The 19,652-nt window shown below is 36.7% G+C and overlaps 1 protein-coding gene across 1 annotated transcript; it reads right to left on the reverse strand.

Annotated features, from left to right (window-relative positions):
* Positions 1 to 15,128: 15,128 nt before the first annotated feature.
* LOC121462548 (olfactory receptor 7E24-like) lies at positions 15,129 to 16,097 on the reverse strand. The gene has a single exon (XM_041674191.1). The coding sequence runs from the start codon at positions 16,035 to 16,037 to the stop codon at positions 15,129 to 15,131; it is 909 nt and encodes a 302-aa protein (XP_041530125.1). The 5' UTR covers positions 16,038 to 16,097.
* Positions 16,098 to 19,652: the final 3,555 nt, after the last annotated feature.

Below are 19,652 nucleotides of genomic sequence, written 5' to 3' on the forward strand. Positions count from 1 at the left end.
TTCAAAGTTCATTAAAACAACTTTTAAATTCAATATATATGTATTTAATACTTGATAAAACTTCAGTATTTTAAAATTTACTCTATTTTTGTATAGTACATGCCTAATACAATTTCCCCTCCCTCCACTCTTCCTGGCTCCCCGTCACCTTCTGTTTTCCCCAGATCCATTCAACCACCATCTTTCATCAGAAATGAACAGATCTTCAACAAACAACAACAAAACACACCAAAACTAACTACAATGAGTCAAGGCAAAAGCCCTCACACTGAACTGGGACATGGCAACCCAACGCGGAAAAAAGAGTACCAAGAGCATACCAAAGAGTAAGAGACCTACTCATTCCCACAGTCAATCTCACAAAAATACCAAGCTAACTGCATTGAACACATGTACAGAGGACCTGGTGAGGACACATGCAGGTTTGTGCTTGCTGCTTTAGTCTCTGTGAATCCTTATGAGCCCTGCTTAGGTGATTCAATGGGCAGCGTTCTGATGTCCTCTATTCCCTCTGACTCCTACAATATTCCCGTATCATTTTCCACAAGATTCCCTAAACTCTAAAGGGAGAGACCCAATAAAGTATTTCAGTATAGACTCTCATGTGGCAAAATGTCTTGCTGTAAGTCTTGGCATATGCTCAAATTTGCTGCCAAAGGAAGCCTCTGTGACAACTACTGGATAAGGCCCCAGTCTAAGAGTATAACAGAATATCAATAGGAATAGTTTTCTTTTAACTTTTTATTTTTTACCAGATGTGTTCATTTCTACTTAGGTCTCTGAACAGTCCTGTCCAGGATTCTCAGCACCTGGGAAGTTTCAGGGACAGGCTCCCTATTGTAGACTTGATCTCAAGTCAAATCAGACAGCGTTTGTTGTGCTGGCTGGTCTTATATCACAAAACAGACACAAACAAACCAGAGTTATCTGAAATGATGGCACCTCAGTTAAGAAAATGTCATTATAAGTTACCTTGAAAGGACAGTTTCTTAATTACAGATGGATGGGGGAGGGCTCAGACCATTCTGGGTTTTTCCATTCTGGGCTGGTAGTCCTTGATTTTATAAGAAAGCAGTCTGAGTAAAGGGGAAGGAAGGGAAAGCAAGTCATATTCCATGGCCTCGATATCAGCTTCTGCCTCTAGGATTTTTCCCTGTTTGAGTTTGTGGAAGTGTAGTTCAAATAAACTCTTCCTTCCCTAGCTTGTTTTTCATCATGTTGTTTCATCATGACCATGGAAATCCTAAATAAGACCATTGGTCACTCCCATGAGTTCTGTTTCACAACTAGCCCAGCACAACTTGCAGGCAGGACAGACTGTATGTCAAAGGTCTTTGTGACTAGGTTGGTGCTCATGTTTCCTTTTCAGTACCTTTCCATGCCAAGGGAAATAGAATGTAGTGATGAAGACTCTTTGTAGGAACCGTCTTGACCTCTCCATATTCAAAGAGCTGTATGCATGTTGTCATTTGCAATGGGGCCGCACTGTTAGTCTGTGGCGAGCAACTCTTGTTCTAGCATTATCATGGATTGTTTGGAATCTTCACATGACCCATCAGCCAACAACTGAATGCAACCCAGTCCTGCTACTAGAAGAATTGTCTGGCTACAAGAGCTGGGCAATAGAGACTAGTATCCCCCATTATGAGATATTCTCACTAGGTTGACCACCCTCGTAGATCCAGGAAGATCCCTGTCACACTGTACTGCAATTCTAGCCATCTCTTAATATACACCATAGAAGTACACAATAAAATAGCAAATGGCTGTTCTTCTTTACCTCCATCCTATCTTCCCTCACATCAGTTACCTCCCTTTCCTGATGGAGGAAGGTCATTGGTTAAATAAAAAGAAACTGCTTGGCCCTCATTGGTTAGAAGATAGGTGGGAGGAGTAAACAGAACAGAACGCTGGGAGGAAGAGGAAGTGAGCTCAGACTCCACAGCTCTCCTCTTGGGAGCAGATGCCTCAGAGAGACGCCATGCTCCCAGCTCCCAGGCAGACGCAAGCAATAAAGCTCCAACCCAGGATGGACATAGTCTAGAATCTTCCCGGTAAGCACACCTAGGGGCGCTACACAGATGATTAGATATGGGCTAAATTAATATGTGAGAATTAGCCTAGAAGAGGCTAGATAGAAATGGGCCAAGCAGTGATTAAATGAATACAGTTTGTGTGTTGTTATTTCGGGCATAAGCTAGCCAGGCAGCCGGGGTTCTGGGGACGCAGCCCCGCCACCCGTATTACTACACTTTCCCATTTCTACCCACCTTCAGTCTACCCAAAAAAAATCTATTCTATTTTCCCAGGAAGATCCCTGCATCTCCATAGACCTCCTCTTTAACAAACCTTTCTGTATAGATAGATTGTTTCTTGGTTATCAATTACTTAATAGTTGATATTCATTTATAAGTGAATACAAGCTGTATTAATTTTTCTTTGTCTGGATTACTTTACAGAAAATGGTTTTTTTCTAATTACACCCAAATGTAAATTTCATGATATCAATGTTTTAATGACTAAGTAATAGTCCATTATGCAAATGTACCACATTTTGTTTATCCATTCTGTAGAGGAACATTTATGTTGTTTTCACTTTCTGGATATTATGAATAAAGTCACAATAAAGATGATTGAACAAGTATCCTTGTGGTAAAATAGAGCATCCTTTGGGTATATGTTTTCTTTTGTTTGGTTTTTCGAGACAGGATTTTTCTGTGGCTTTGGAGCCTGTCCTGGAACTAGCTCTTGTAGACCAGGGTAGAATCAAACTCACTGAGAACTGCCTGCCTCTGCCTCCCAAGTGCTGGGATTAAAGGCATGTACCACCAGTGCCCAGAAAGGAATCTCTTTCTTTGGGTTAGAATAATTTTCTTCAAGCATGGGATAAAACCAGACTTGCTGAACATAGTGGACAATGAGGACTACTGAGAACTCAAGAACAATGGCAATGGGTTTTTGATCCTACTGCACATACTGGCTTTGGGGGAGCCTAGGCAGTTTGGATGCTCACCTTACTAGACCTGGTTGGAGGTGGGTGGTCCTTGGATTTCCCACAGGTCAGGGAACCCTGATTGCTCTTCGGGCTGATGAGGAAGGGGGACTTCATCGGGGGAGGGGGAGTGAAATGGGAGGCGGTGGCGGGGAGGAGGCAGAAATCTTAAATAAATAAATAAATAAATAAATAAATAAATAATTTTCTTCTGTGATTTTGGTAAAAATATTCTATGAGCCTTTAAGTGGTGAATCTCCTTCTTACTGATTCCTATGATTCTTAGGTTTGGACTTTTCAGAGTGTCCCAGATTTCTTGGATGCTTTGTGTTAAGGTTGTTTTCTTTTACTATTTTCTTTGACCATTGTATCCAGTAGAAATCTTATCTTCAATGCCTAACATTCTTTCTTCCATCTTTTTTGTTTGGTTTTTAAGACAGGGGTTTCCTGTAGCTTTTTCAGAGCCTATCTTGGAATGTGCTCTGTAGACCAGGCTGGCCTTGAACACAATGATTCGCCTGCCTCAGCCTCCCAAGTGTTGGGATTAAAAGTGTGTACCATCATTGCCTGGCTCCTCAATCTTTTATATTCTGCTGATGAAGCTTGTCATTGCAATTGCTTCTCATATTCCTAAATTTTTCATTACTGGAATTCTCTCAGTTATTTTTCTTTAAACCTTCAATTTCCATTTTCAGTTCTTGAACAGTATTATTCATTTACTTTAACTGTGTGATTTTCCTTGGCTTTATTTAAGGAATTTGTCCATTTCCCCCATTTGTCTGTTTGTGTTTTCCTGGCTTTTACTGAGGGATTTATTTATTTCTCCTAATTGAATGTTTATGTTTTCCTGGATTTGTTCAAGAGATTTTGTTCTTTTTAAAGGACATTTATTATCTACATATTTTTGGTTTTGTTTTCTTGTGCTTCAACTATGTTGGAATGTACAGGGCCTACTGTGGAAGGATAGCTAGACTATAATGGAGACATGTTGCCCTGACTGTTACTGATTATGTTCTTACTCTAGTGTTTAGGCGTCTGTACTTATGATGATTATAAGACTAGGTGATGGTTTCTGTGTTTTTTTTTTTTTTCATTGCATAGCTACTTTTTACCCTTGGTTTCTATTTTCTGTCTAGGTTTCCAGAGATTTATTGGTTGCATGTTACCTGTTTTCCTGGCCTATTCTCCTGGGAAGCTCATGAGGAATGCTTGCTGGTTTTGGAGGCTAGGAGAAGGGAGGCCATTGTGACATGGTCTGTTGTAGTTCTGGGTTTGTCTCTGAGAATTGGATCTGGGAAACAATGATAACCGATAATGTTTTCAGGCAGGTTGCCTTGTCATCTGGCAGATGTGACCTGCAATTGTACAGGGGTTGTCTGCCCAAGTTTGGGGATGAAATACAGCAAAGAAGAGATTAGGAGAAATAAAGAGCTGATAGTCTTTCAGATCCACAGAATACATGGGCAAGAAGGTAGTGTGGATGTAGTCAGTGTTCCATTTTAGCACTATGGGAGACCCTAAGAATTAGGTCTCGGGGAATAGAGAATGTGGCAAAGTTACACAGTCATCCTAACTAGCCTTCTGGTATAGGAAGGCTGCTTGGTCATTCTGGCCATTCACCAGCTCAGACCAGAAATAACCACACTGAACCTGTATTAATTAAATCACTGCTCAGCCTATTAGCAATAGCTTCTTATTGGCTAACTCTTACATATTAATTTAACCCATTTTCATTACTGGGTTAAGTTCTCCCAGTATCTGTCTCTGGCAGGGTTACATGGCTTCTCTCTTTGACTCAGCCTCCTTTCTTCTCCCAGCATTTAGTTTAGATTTCCCTGTCTACCTATATACTCTTGACCTATCACAAACCAAGACAACTTCTATATTAACCAATGATTATTCACAGCATACAGAGGGGAATCCCACATCACCTTCCCCTTTCTGTTTAAATAAAAAGGAAGGTTTTAACTTCACTATAGTAAAATCACATATAACAAAAGAGTTATCAAGCCAAGAATTACAGTTACAATATTTATATCTATTTCATCTTTTATCATGACTAAGAAAAACTATACCTATTCTTCAACTCTATCAAAGACTCTAGAAGGATATAATATTACCTAAGTAAGCAGGAAGTGTATTGTAAGAAATTTCCAAAACTCTAGAAATGACAGAGACATCTCATTGCCTGGACACTTACCCAAAGAACTTTTGTATAATTAGTGTTGCCAGGAGCAGATGTGTCTCATGTCATGAAAAGTCCTAACTTCTTAAAACATTTTAAATGCCATATTCTGAAGGTCTCTAAAAGATTTGAAGAATACCTATCCTACTGAAATATATCTCTAGATATCTAGAAAACTTAACTAATATGACTACAAGCTTGACTATAATAGATGATTATCTATTATCTATCTATTGACCTATATTTCTTAATTATACATTGCATTTTTAAATGAGCTACAAAAACACAATACCTTAATCAAAAGCAGAAATATATATTTAAATATGTATATAAATATATATATACATACATAGTATAACAAAATTGACCTTAAATGTGTATTAATAGAGCAAGAGCCATACCAATGCAAGTCTCTATAGCATATCCCCCTTTTTGTAAACAAACATTTATAGACAATATTTGGAAATGCGGGCATAGTTCTCTTCAAAATACTTCCTGCTATTTATTGGGCCAAGTTTTTTGGAGGGTGTTTCTGGTGACCTTTCAGGGGGTCTTGGTCCATAAAACCACATTAGTCTAGAAGAAATCCACAGGTTTTCATCCTCTATGGAAACAAAAAAAGAATCTCTTTTACAAAGCAACATATCCTTAGACCCAAATTCTGAAATCAAAATACCTTTAAAATATATATGCTGGTTTAGTTTATCTGCCCATACAATGAAATGTCTCACTGTACTTAGCTCCTTTACAGTCAAAAAATTAAAAGAAACAATAATATAAGCCAGACTCTGTGTACATTGCATCTTTATGTGGCTTGTTTTCACTTTATTACTTTTCTACATGTTTAAAATTGGTTTTTACTATTTTACTCCTTTAATCTATGGCTATTCTATACTCTCTTTAAAGTCTTTGTTTTATTTTTTAAGCCATTTAAACTTCTTTTTATAACTCTCTATACTCTTTTTCTTCTTTCTTTCAAGCCTACGTACATTTATTGAACACTGTGACCCATTTAGAGGTCTTTTTTTAAATCTAAATCTGTCTTTATTGTGTATCTGTAATTATTTTGTGTCCAGGAGTGCTTCTTAAAATGCTAAGCAGCAACTAAGGCTGCTTTGTCTTTTGGCTCTGCCCAATCCAACATGGCAGCCAGTGAACCATGCTCATAGTCCTGTTTTCAGGCACACAGTTTATATTGCCATTAAGCAAGCTGCAGTACTCTATTCACAAAGCCCATTTAAATGCTCCATAGTCAAATGGTCAGCTGAAAAAAAATACGGCTAAACTTTTGGGAGTTTTGTGTATGGAGTTCCCTTCAAAGCTTTGTCGGGTTTAGTGTAGATATAGTTGGCCAGGTTGGAGCACCAATTTGTAGTAGAGAGGCTGCTTGGTCATTCCAGACACTTGGCAGCTCAGACCCAAAATAACCACACAGAAACTGTATTAATTAAATCATTGCTTGGCCTATTAGCTCTAGCTTCTTATTGGCTAGCTCTTACATATTAATTTAACCCATTTCCATTAATCTGTGCATTATCACATGAATGTGGCTTACCAGGTAAAGTTCTGCCCTGCATCTGTCTCCGATGGAGCTACATGGCTTTTCTCTTTGACTCAGTCTCGTTTCTTCTCCCAACATTCAGTTTAGTTTTCCCTGCCTATCTCTATTCTTTTGCCCTATCACAAGCCAAGACAGTTTCTTTATTTATCAATGTTATTCACAGCATCCAGAGGAGAATACCACATCAGCCTTCTACTACTGTGTATACATTTTTGGGACAAGATACTGGCTTCTCTATGGTGTGATTAAATTTTTATAAACATAATTATATTGCCAATATTTCAGATTTTGAAGAGTGTATACAAAAGACTATTCTTTTTTGTTTCATTTTCCCATTGCAATTTAAAAAAATTTCAAAAGAAAGCAAACTATCTTTTTTCAAAATACATACCAATCCAAGTTCTCACTCCCTCCCCTCCTCTCATTCCCTTTACATACCCTCCCACCCTACTCACATCCAATCCTCAGAGAGGGTAAGGCACATTGCTTTGGGGAAGGTCCAAGGTCCTCCCTACTATATATAGTCTGAGCAAGGTATACAACCAAAGAGAATAAGTTCCCAAAAAGCCAGTACATGCAGTAAGGATAAATCCTAGTGTCACTGCCAGTGACCCCTCAGTCTGTCCCAGCCATGCAATTGGCAACCACATTCAGAGGAACTAGTTTGGTCCTATGCGTGTTCATTCCCAGTTTATCTGGAGTTGATGAGTTCCCATTAGTTCAGGTAGACTGTTTCAGTGGGTGTACCCATCATGGTCTTGACCTCTTTTCTCATATTCTCATTCCTCCCAGTCTTCAACTGGACTTTGGGAGCTCAGGCCATGCTCCAATGTGGGTCTCTGCCTCTATTTCCATCAGTTGCCGGATGAAGGTTCTATGGTGATATTTAAGTTATTAATTAGTCTAATGACAGGGAAAGTCAAGATCAGGTCCCCCCTCCTCTCTTTCTTAGGGTCTTAGCTGGGGACATCCTGTGGAATCCTGAAAATTTCTCTAGATCCAGGTTTCTGCTAACCCTATAATGGCTGCCTCAATCAAGATATCTCTTTCCTTTCTTTCATCTCTGTCTTTTCTCCTTCTCAACTATCCAAGTCTCTCAAGTTCTCCTTACCCATCACTTTTCTTGCCTCCTTTTCCCCTTCGACCCTCCCTTTTCTCCCCACCCCATGATCCCAATTTTGTCAGGCAATCTTGTCTGTTTCCACTTTCCAGGTGGATCTATATTTTTTTTCTTAAGGTCCATCTTTGCTTAGCTTTTCCAGGATCATTACCTATAGGCTCAATATTCTTTGTTTATAGCTAGTATCCACTTATTAAGTAAGTACTTAGCATATTCAGTTTTTGGGTCTGGGTTACCTCACTCAGGATAGTGTTTTCTAATTTCATCCATTTGTATGCAAAATTCAAGATGTCATTGTTTTTTGCTGTTGAGTCGTGATCTAATATGTAAATGTGTCACATTTTCTTTATCCATTCTTCAGTTGAGGGACATTTAGGTTGTCTCCAGGTTCTGACTATTACAAATAATGCTGCTATGAACATAGTTGAACAAGTGTCCTTGTAGTATGATTGAGCATCTTTTGGATATATGCCCAAGACTGGTTTTGCTGGGTCCTGAGGGAGGTTGATTCCCAATTTTCTGAGAAACCATCATACTTACTTCCAAAGTGACGGTACTAGCTTGCATTCCCACCAGCAATGGATGAGTGTTCCCCTTACTCCACATCCTCTCCAGCATAAGCTATCATCAGTATTTTTGACATTAACCATTCTGACAGGGCTAAGATGGTATCTTAGAGTTGCTTTGATTTGTATTTCCCTGATGACTAAGGATGTTGAACATTTCCTAAAGTATTGTCTGGCCATGTGAGATTCTTCTGTTTAAAACTCTTTGTTTATTTCTGTACCCCATTTTTAATTAGATTATTTAGAATTTTAGTGTCTATTTTCTTGAGTTCTTTATATATTTTTGGGATCAGTCCTCTGTCTGATGCAGGTTGGTGAAGATCTTTTCCTATTTGTCTTATTGACTGTATCCTTTGCTTCATAGACGCTTCTCAGTTTCAGGAGTTCGCATTTATTTATTGTTGCTCTCAGTGTCTCTGCTACTGGGATTAAATTTAGGAAGTGGTCTCCTGTACTCATGCATTGAAGACCACTTCCCACTTTCTCTTCTGTCAGGTTCAGTGTGGTTGGATTTATATTGAGGTCTTTAATCCATTAGGACTTGAGTTTTGTGCATAGGGATAGATATGGATCTATTTTCATTCTTCTGTGTGTTGACATCCAGTTATGCCAGCACCATTTGTTGAAGATACTTTTTTTCCATTGTATAATTTTAGCTTCTTTGTCAAAAATTAAGTGTTCATAGGTTTGTGGATTAATATCCGGGTCTTTGATTCTATTCCATTGATCTTCCTCTCAGTTTTTATTCCAGTGCCAAGCTGTTTTCATTACTGTAGCTCTGTAATAGAGTTTGAAGTCAGGAATGATAATGCCTTTGGAAGTTCCTTTATTGTGTAGTATTGTTTTGACTATCCTAGGTTTTTTGTTTTTCTATCTGAAGTTGATTATTGTTCTTTCAAGGTGTGTGAAGAATTGTGTTGGGATTTTGATGGGGATTGCATTGAATCTATAGATTGCTTTTGCTAGGATTTACATTTTTATTGTCTTTATCCTACCTATCCAAGAGCATGCAAGATCTTTTCATTATCTGGTATCTTCTTCAATTTCTTTCTTCAAAGACTTAAAGTTTTTGTCAAATAGATCTTTCACTTCTTTGGTTAGTGTTACCCCAAGATATTTTATGTTATTTGTGGCTATTGTGAAATGTGATGTGGTGTGGGAGAATGGTCTGTATTCTGTCAATTATATTTTAAATAAATGCTAATTGGTCAGTAGCCAGGCAGGAAGTATAGGTGGGACAACCATACAGGAAGTAGAGGTGGATCAATGAGAACAGGGGAATTCTGGGGAACAAAGCCCATTCTTCTGCGGGTGTGGCTCAGCCACAGAAGAAACAAGATATGACTGCCTCGCGGAAAAAGGTACTGAGCCATGTGGCTAATAATGGGCTAATAAAAGTTGTAAGCATTAATAAGAAATCTGAGATACTAGGTCAATCAATCAGTTTATAACTAATGTAGACCTCTGTGTGATTTTTCTTGGGGCTAAATGGATGGGGGACCTGATGGGACAGAAAACTCTTTCTTTGGTACTTAACAACTGCAGGGAACTGGGCAGGACAAGGACTGGATGGGACAGAAACCCCAACAACAGTGATGTTTCTCTGATTTTCCTCTCAGCTTCTTTTTCATTTGTATATAGGAAGGCCATTGATTTTTTTGAGTTGTTCTTGTATCCTGACACATCACTGAAGGGATTTATCAGGTGTAGGAATTGTCTGGCAGAGTTTTTGGGGTCACTTATGTATACTATCATATCATCTGCAAATAACAAAAGTTTGACTTCTTAATTTCTAATTTGAATCCCCTTGATCTCCTTTTGTTGTCCTATTGCTATTGCCAAAATTTTAAGAACTATGTTGAAGAGATATGGAGAGTGTGGACAGCCTTGTCTTGTTCCTGATTTTAGTAGAATCACTTTGAGTTTCTCTCCATTTAATTTGATGTTGGCTGTCAGCTTGCTGTATATTGCTTTTATTATATTTAGATATGTTCCTTGTATCTCTGATTTCTCCAAGATATTCATAAAGAGGTATTGGATTTTGTCAAATGCTTTTTCAGCATCTAATGAAATTATCAAATGCTTTTTTTCTTTCAGTTTATTTATATGATGGACTACATTGAAAGATTTTTGTGTGTTGAACCATCCCTGCATCTTTGGAATGAAGCCAACTTGATCATGGTGGATTTTTTTTTATGGTTCTTGGCTTTGGTTTGTCAGTATTCATTGAGTTTTTTTGCATCGTGTTCATGAGTGAGATTGGTTTCTTGCCAACCCTAAAATGGCTCCCTTAATGTAGATATCTTCTTCCCTGTTCCTGCCCTTCCTCCATCTCAGCCCTCCCACTCCCCCAAGCTCTTCCCAATCCTTCTTTTCTCCTTTCTCTCTCCCCCTCTCCCCTTCTTCTAACCCCACCCTCACCCCATTTTTTTTTAATGTGGGCACTTAGTGCCATAAACTTTCTTCTTAGCATTGCTTTCATAGTGTCCCATAGGTTTGGATACATTGTACCTTCATTTTTGTTGAATTTTAGAAATTCTTTAATTTCTTTCTTTACTTCTTCCTTGACCCTGGGGTGGTTTGGTAGTTCATTGTTCAATTTCCATGAGTTTGTAAGTTTTCTGAGAGTAGTAATGTTAAATTCTAACTTTAATCCATGGTGATATGATAAGACACAGGGAGTTATATCAAGTTTTTTGTATCTGTGTAGGTTTGGTTTGTTACCAAGTATGTGATCAATTTTAGATAAGGTTTCATCTTTTGCGTAATGTTCTATATATGTCTGTCTAGTCCATTTGATTCATGACCTCTGTTAATTCTCTTATTTCTCTGTTAAGTTTCTGTCTGGTTGACCTGTCCATTGGCAAGAGTGGAATGTTGAAATATGCTACTGTTAGTGTGTGTGGTTTGATGTGCAATTTAAGTTTTAGTCATTTTTTTACATATGTAGGTGCTCTTGTGTTGGGGCATAGATGTTCAGGATTAAGACTACATCTTGATGGATTGTTATTGTTATGATTATAAGTGTCCTTCTCCATTTCTTCTAATTGATTTTAGTTTGAAATCTATTTTGTTAGATATTAGGATAGCTACACTCACTTGTTTCTTAGGTTCATTTCTTGGAAAACCTTCTCCCCACCCCTTACTCTGAGGTAGTGTCTGTCTTTGAGGTTGAGGTGTGTTTTCTGCAAACAGCAAAAGGCTGGATCCTGTTTTCATATCCATCCTCTTAGCTTGGGTCTTTTTATAGGTGAATTGAGTCCATTGATATTGAGAGATATTAATGACAAGTGGTTGTTAATTCCTGTTATTTTTTGGTAGTAGTGTTTGTGTGTTTCCCTTCTTTGGGTTTTGCTAGTGGGGTGTTATTTGTTGCCTGAGTTTTTGTTGGTGCAGTTAGTTTCCTTGTGTTGGGGTTTTCATTCTACTACTTTCTGTAGACCTGGGTTTGTGGATATGTGTTGTTTAAATCTGTTTTTGTCTTGGAATATCTTGTTTTCTCCATCAATGGTGATTGAAAGCTTTGCTGGGTATAGTTGTTTGGGCTTGCATCCATGCTCTCTTATCTTCTGCAGCACATCTATCCAAGACTTTCTGGTTTTCATGGTTTCCATTGAGAAGTCGGATATAATTCTGATAGGTCTACCTTTATATGTTACTTGCCCTCTTTCCTTTGCAGTTCTTAGTATTCTTCTTTTATTCTGTATGTTTTGTGTTTTGATTACTATATGGCGAGGGGATTTTTTTGATACAATTTATTTGGTGTTCTGAACCTTCTTGTATCTTCATAGGGATATCCTTCTTTACATTGGGAAAAGTTTCACTTTATGATTTTCTTGAAAATATTTTCTGTGCCTTTGAGTTGGAGTTCTTCTTCTACTCCTATAATTTTTATATTTCATCTCTCATGGTATTCCAGATTTCCTGGATGTCTTGTGTTAAAATTTGTTGGATTTAATGTTTCCTTTGACCAATGAGTTTATTTCCTCTATAGTGTTTTCAGCACCTGAGATTCTTTTTTTCCATCTCTTGTATTCAGTTGGTTATACTTGTCCTTGTAGTTCCTGTATTCATTTAAACACTGCCTGGCCCATTAGTTCTAGCCTCTTATTGGCTAACTCTCACATCTTGATTAACCCATTTCTATTAATCTGTGTTTACCATGATTTCATGGCTTACCAGGAAGATTCTAATCTACATCCATCTTGGGCCGGAGAATCATGGCATCTGCCTGACTCTGCTTTCTTTCTCCTAGCATTCTGTTCAGTCTACTCCACCTATCTAAATTCTGCCCTATCAAAAAGCCAAGACAGTTTCTTTATATAACCAATGAAAGTAACACATAGACAAAAGACCCTCCTACATCAAAATATTAGTAAAAAAATATGCATATCTATACATACAAAGTAAGCAATTTGCTGACATTAATTGTATTCACATTTTTCTGCATATCATAGAGTGTGGAACAGAAGATTCATACATAGTCTCATATGGTTGATGTATTTGTACCTAGCTGGTAGGGCTGAGTAGAGTGTTTGTATAACTTTGAATGCATGTCATCTGATAGGTTTATGTAGACCAGCATGTTTGAGCTTATAAGCAAACTTTTCTCTCCTACCTGTCAGCTCCCAAATAACCACATCAAGACTTCTTATTAATTATGAAAATTTGTTCAATAGCTTAGGCTTGTTTCTAACTAACTCTTAAAACTAAAATTAAGTCATCTCTATTAACTTATTCTCTGTCCCATGTCCCATGGCTCCATCACTTTTACTTTATGCTGCACATGTTGCTCTCCTGTTTCTTCCATGTCTAGCTGCTGACTCCACAATCTTCATCCCAGCATTCCCTTTGAACAAAAAATTCTGCCTAGCTACTGACTGCTCAGATTTTTATTAAACCAATTTGAGTGACACATCTTCACAGTGTACAAAACAATTATTTTACAGATATTATTCTCTGAGGGTTGCATGTCAGTTTCACTTCTGTTCATGCTTTCTGTTTCCTAATATTCCAATGTATAAATATGAGAGCTACATGGTCCTTGGACCCCACAATGGACAACCCTACACTGCATTACTGTATTTGATTTAATGTGTTCTCTTAAAGCATAGGATAAATAAATCCTACATTCCTTAAGAACTCTATGGTATTTACTTGGTGATAATAATGAGGTAGGAACTAATAGTAAAAATGTGCACTAGGAGGTGTGTTGTGGCTGTTGTAAATGTGTTGTAAAAGAGTGGAATTAATTTGAATGAGGGATGTATGAAACTTTGTGAAATGGGATGAAGGAGACTGCACATAATTTAGAAAGACAAGAATGGAAGTTTTTGTTGATGTTTTAGTGTCAGATTTTACTTCTTTTTTCTTTTTTTCCTTAGATTATTTTTTAAAAAACAATCCAAATTTCACTCTCTTCCCTCCTCCTGTACCCTCCATATAACCTCCCATCCCACACCTTCTAATTCTAAAAGAGGGTAAGGCACTCTGCTTTGTGGAAAGTCCAAGACCCTCCCTACTACATCTAGGCTGAGCAAGGTATACATCCAAAGAGAATAGGATCCCAAAAAGAATGGAATATTTTGATGAAATATTGGAATAAGAAAAAAATAGGGATGGATATAGAAAGACTGCACTTCATATGACATTCTATCAGGAATTGGACTGTAGGCAATTTGTGTTCAATTTTGAAAGATTATAGATCCATGCTGATTAGTATGCTGTATGAAACTATAAGGTAACTAAGGGCAATTACAATAGCTTATATTGTTTGGTGAGCCTGTTGAAATATTCTACAAATGACTCATATGAAAATTTAGGACTGTAGCAGAAAACCAGATGCCAAAATTCAGAGGTCAAATAATCACGGGAAGACCAGTTCTTGTGGCTATGCCTAAAGAACAACTCCTTCTCCTAAGGGTCAATAAGCATCAAGGTAGAGAGTATAGACAATTTTAATAATTTATTTTTATTTTATGTGCATTGGTGTAGTTCTGTATGACTGTGTTAGATCTTAGAGTTACAGACAGTTGTAAGTTGTCATATGGGTGCTGGGAATTGAACCCATGTCCACTGGGAGAACAGCCAGTGTTGCTAACAACTGAACCATCTCTCCAGCCCCAAAGAGTATAAAAAAATTTAAATGCAGTAAATAATTAAAATATCTACAAAGAGATAAAATAACATAATGATAATTTTAGATCCCCCCAAAAGCAGAAAAATTGGTTTGGAAATTAGTTTGATCAATTGTACTTCCAAATGAACAACAAATACTAGTAAATATGATGAGATTGTTGGGAAAACTCAAATGTTGAAATATTTTTGAGAAACTGTAAAAGTGTAATTCTTTACTTAACATCATTAGGAAGAATGATGTTATTCATGAGATATTGGCAGGCATTTAGGACATATAGAAGTTTCAGGAAATCGAATTATTCTACTGAAGTTAGATTTCGACAAGTCAGCTATGTAACATTACAAGAAGCTAAATATATTTCAAAGAGAATTAACTAACCCATGGAAGATTAAAATGAGTGAGGAACATATGTGTTTTAAGCTTTAAAATTACTATAAGTATATTTTTAAAACACATTCAATTTGTATCATTTATTAGCATTTAAACTATGTGAAAAAACCAAGGGTGGATATAAATAAATTTTTGATATTAAACTTTTGAGTATATTCTAACTCATTTTCCCAATTTAGAAACAGTGTCTGAGATTAAACTTTCCTTTTATAGAGACTCTCTTCAGAGCACTAACAAAATCTCGGTTCCTCAGGCTATAGATGAAAGGATTCAGCATAGGTGTGACAACAGTGTACATAAGTGTGGCCATGATGCCATTGCTGGGCGAGTGTGACACAGCTGAACCAAGATACTCCCAGATGCCCGTTCCATAAAACAAACAGACAACGGAGAGGTGAGAGCCACAGGTAGAGAAGACTTTATACTGTCCACCTGATGAGGTGATTTTCATAATGGAAGAAAATATTTTGTAGTAGGTCAAAAGGATTCCTGAGACAGGAAGAAAACCAAATATAGCACCAACAAAATATGTCACTAAATTTTTGGTAAAAGTATCAGAAAAGGAAATATTAAGAACTTGAGAAGGGTGACAAAAGAAATTAGAAATTTCTATGCTGTTAAAGTAGGTAGATTGCAAGATAATCAAATTATGCACCTGGGAGGCAACAAAGCTAATAAAGTAAGATGCCAAAACTAAGAAAACACAGAAGTGAGGTTTCATAATGACTGGATAATGCAGGGGGTGACAGATGGCCACATAGCGGTCATAGGCCATGGCAGTCAGAAGCATATCATCCATGACTAGAAAGAGTATGAAAAGAGACATCTGTATCATGCAGCCTACGCAAGTGATGACTTTGCTGTGTGTTTGAATGTTCACAATCAACTTTGGGATTGTGGTAGAAATAAAACAGATGTCAACAAAGGACAGGTGTGCAAGGAAAAAGTACATAGGTGTATGGAGATGAGCGTCATTAGTAACAGCCAGGATGATGAGTAGGTTCCCAAGCACTGTGACCAGGTACGTGGATAGGAAGAGTCCAGAGAGGATGGGCTGAAGGTCTGGATCTTCTGACAGCGTCATGAGATGGAATTCTGAATCACATGTTATGTTTTGATGCTTTATAATCCTTGGTTGCCTTTTAAAATAGTTGATAAGTAAACACAAATCAGGCTTTTAAGAATATATATATAGTTTCAGTTCTATAATCTATAAGGCAATGGTTCACACTATGTTCAGAATATGCAATATTTCGGAGCTGCAATAATGTAACTTCTGAACCTATGGTTATGTTTTAATTTGTAGCCAATTACCTCATTTAGGTAGCGGAGTTGTATTATTAAGAAATTCTTTGAAATTTTTGTGACTGTCCATGTCACATGAATGAGGATTTCTAAAGAAGACATAGGTTGTTAGTAAAGTTGTCTGCTATTGAACATTACAGGATTACAGAATGTAATTAGTAGTAATCAACATTTGTTTTTTACATTGAAGCAAGTCATGGTATCTATCAATATCCTCTCATCCATGAGCTGCAACAACATAACACACCTGATACCTTAACTTTTGGGATTTGGTAACAAAGCAGAAACTGCCATTTTAATAGTTATAGTTCCACTAGGTTCCAACAGAGGACATATTTTCTTAAAATTAGAGGCCTAGTGTAAATGGTGTTTCAGTACTGCTTCAGAAATCTCATGCTGAGAATATGTCTAGCCTGTCTATATGTTTCATCAGTGGAAACAGTAAGAATAAAAGTCACTTTGCTTGCATGTGTGGTAAATAAGGGAAATCTGGAATTAAATAAATAATGGTCATTGCAAGAGATTGGAAAAATAAAGAATTCCATCGCTATAGAAATCCCAACTTTATGGAGACCACAGTTTAAATGAGCTACAACCTGGAAAGAAACGTAGCTTATTTAGGCCTGAGCATCACACAATTCTCTGTAACTGGACTATACATGGTTTCTGTACTAAGCACTACCAACTATAAAAAGAACCTTCTTTGATGGTTTTGGAAACTGAACTGATTCATTACTATATATGTATTCATATTAATCCAGCAAGTGTTTAGGCTGTTGATTCTCTAGTGGATTACCCTGCACTTACACTCACACTGGCAACAATAAGTAGACTGGGAAAATTTTAAAAACGCATGAAGATGGGTGTGTGTGAGGAAACTTAATAGTAGGGAAAAAGAATGGAACTTATCAAAACACATTGTATGCATGCACTAAGCTTTCAACCAAAAAATGGAAAGTATAGATTAATATTGTGTTTCCATTTTCTTGCATTGTTACCTTAATGTCAATGTCTCCTTTTTCTTTTTCTACTAGTCAGAATTCTAATTTTTCAGTAACTGATGAGTGTGGATGTAATTAGATAAATAATGGATCATAGATGGCCAGGACATAAGCATAATTATGGGCTATTCTAATTCCATAAAATATTTCTGAAACAATGAAAATGAAGATAGGAGAAGAGTACTATTCTGAAACCACAGAGATTACACACCTGTTATGATACATGAAAGGACAGTTTCAATGGTTGAAACACAATTTATTTTTCTATTATGTCTCTCTATGTCTTACAATCATATGAAAGGTCCTTACTTAAGGTACAAAAATAGTTATTGGATCTAAAAATACACAAAACTCAATTGCCATGCCTATTTCTAAAGAATGTTGCATGAAATATTTAAGGAGATTTTGCAAGATCTTATCAACCCACCAGAATGTATCAAGTATATTCTTTCTGTAAGTCTGATTAGTATCTTAAGTGTTAATATAGTTTCCAGAACTAATAGCTTATCTTTTTTGAGATTTTTTATTTTTGACATTTTGTACCATAAAAAAATGTGGAAAGCTTCATAGAGGTCCTAAAGTGGTGTAACAAATTGTGAACAATTGTAAGCTTGTTATTTCTGTAATCTCTGAGTAGCTTTCCTGCCATGTTGGTGGTGGTGCAAGTCTTTGCCTTCCTTGGAGATCTGAGAAAATATCCAAGCAAAATCGAGTAGAAATCAAGGAATCTTTTTCCATAGTAAGAATTCTGTAATTAGTTTAGTCTTAAAGGGACCTGAAAATATTCCCCTGGTATAAGATCCTGTTTTCAAAAAGAGACAAGCGAGTGTGAACATTTTTTATTTATTTTTATTTTTAAAAAGTACTCTGGAGAGGAGAGTGCCAATATAAAACAGAATCAGTTATGAGGACTGTAATTACATTATTTCTCAACACACCTGGCATAGTTAAAATATTATAATCCCTTATGTCCTATAAGTCCATTGTAATGTGTTTACTATTCATATACTGGAAAATTATACCCAGGAATGAAGAACAAGTATATAGTTTATCACTTGTCTTAAGGTCCAAAAGAAAACGATGTTAAGGTGATTCTATTCTGCTTACAGGACCATTTATGCTGCTTTACAAATGGTTCAGAAAAATCTTATTTTCTTTGGGTTTTTTGCTTTGGGTATTTATTTTATTGCTGTGGGTAACATTTAGGTAAAGTAGAATATTGTAGGCTAAATAGAATTCCCGAGTAAGTTTTCTTTTACCTCACCACAACTAAGAACAATAATATATAAGTGCTCATAACTGGAGTTTCATGATAACAAATCAATAATTCTCGCACTCGGGAGGCAGAGGTAGGTGAATCTCTGTGAGTTCGAGGCCAGCCTGGTCTACAAGAGCTAGTTCCAGGACAACCTCTAAAGCTACAGAGAAACCCTGTCTCGAAAAACAAACAAAAATAATCAATAATTCTCATATTTCTACCAACATAAAAATCTCCCTCTGAACTTACTGAGTCGGAATTCTTCCTTGCTGGAGCATCACAATTATGTGCAGATAAGAAGCGCTCTCTCTTTTCTGTGTGCAATGAGTAGTCAATCTCTGTCCTAGATATGAATATGATTACAAAGGGGCACTTCTCAATGCAGAAGGCTGTGTCTGAAGAGACATGGATATTCATAACTAATTGAGCTACTGAGCAGAATGACTAGCAAAGCTGGTTATTGTCTTTCTGTTGCCCATAAAATCTCACTTACAGAGCTCATTACTCAAATTGGTCAGTGTTCCTCCAGTCTCTAGGGAGTGGCTATAATTAATGGAGGAAGAAAAAAGGAGAAAATATTTTTCTGTACAAAGGCTCTGAATTATTCCTCAATTTGGGTGGTAATAACTCATTTTATATATCATATCATTATATATAACACATTGTATATACTATATCATTATATGTATATATCCACATATATAAACATGTACTTGAAAGTCTCACTTGATATTATATTTCAGTAGGATAAACCTATTTTTAAACACTTAGCACTTTCACTACATCAGAAACTCACTTTAATGACATAAATCACATTTTAACTTCTTTGAAGCAATCAGTGTCACACAACTCCAGAAACAGTCTATTTGTTTTCCAAATGGAAAATATATACTCTAAGTTTAGAATCTACATTCTATCTACTATCCATGATATATCATAAGCATGATGATTTTGGAAAGAATGCCGAAAGAGTAAATGTTGAACAACTCCTCATGGAGTTGCTTCCACACAAAACTGAACATTTGAAGTCACTGTGTTTCGCTAAGAGATAAATGCACTGGTCAGTGAAAGCCAGAACATTTCATGGACAATATGATCCTTTAAAAGCGTTAGGCACACATTAGTCAGCTTATAA

Source organism: Microtus oregoni, unplaced genomic scaffold (genome assembly GCF_018167655.1).
Source record: "Microtus oregoni isolate MIOR12 unplaced genomic scaffold, Mior012 000025F_ref0000491, whole genome shotgun sequence".
Lineage (NCBI taxonomy): Eukaryota > Metazoa > Chordata > Mammalia > Rodentia > Cricetidae > Microtus > Microtus oregoni.

Coding starts and splice junctions, on each gene's coding strand:
- LOC121462548 (XM_041674191.1), bottom strand. CDS start 16,037: ATGACGCTGTCAGAAGATCCAGACCTTCAGCCCATCCTCTCTGGACTC.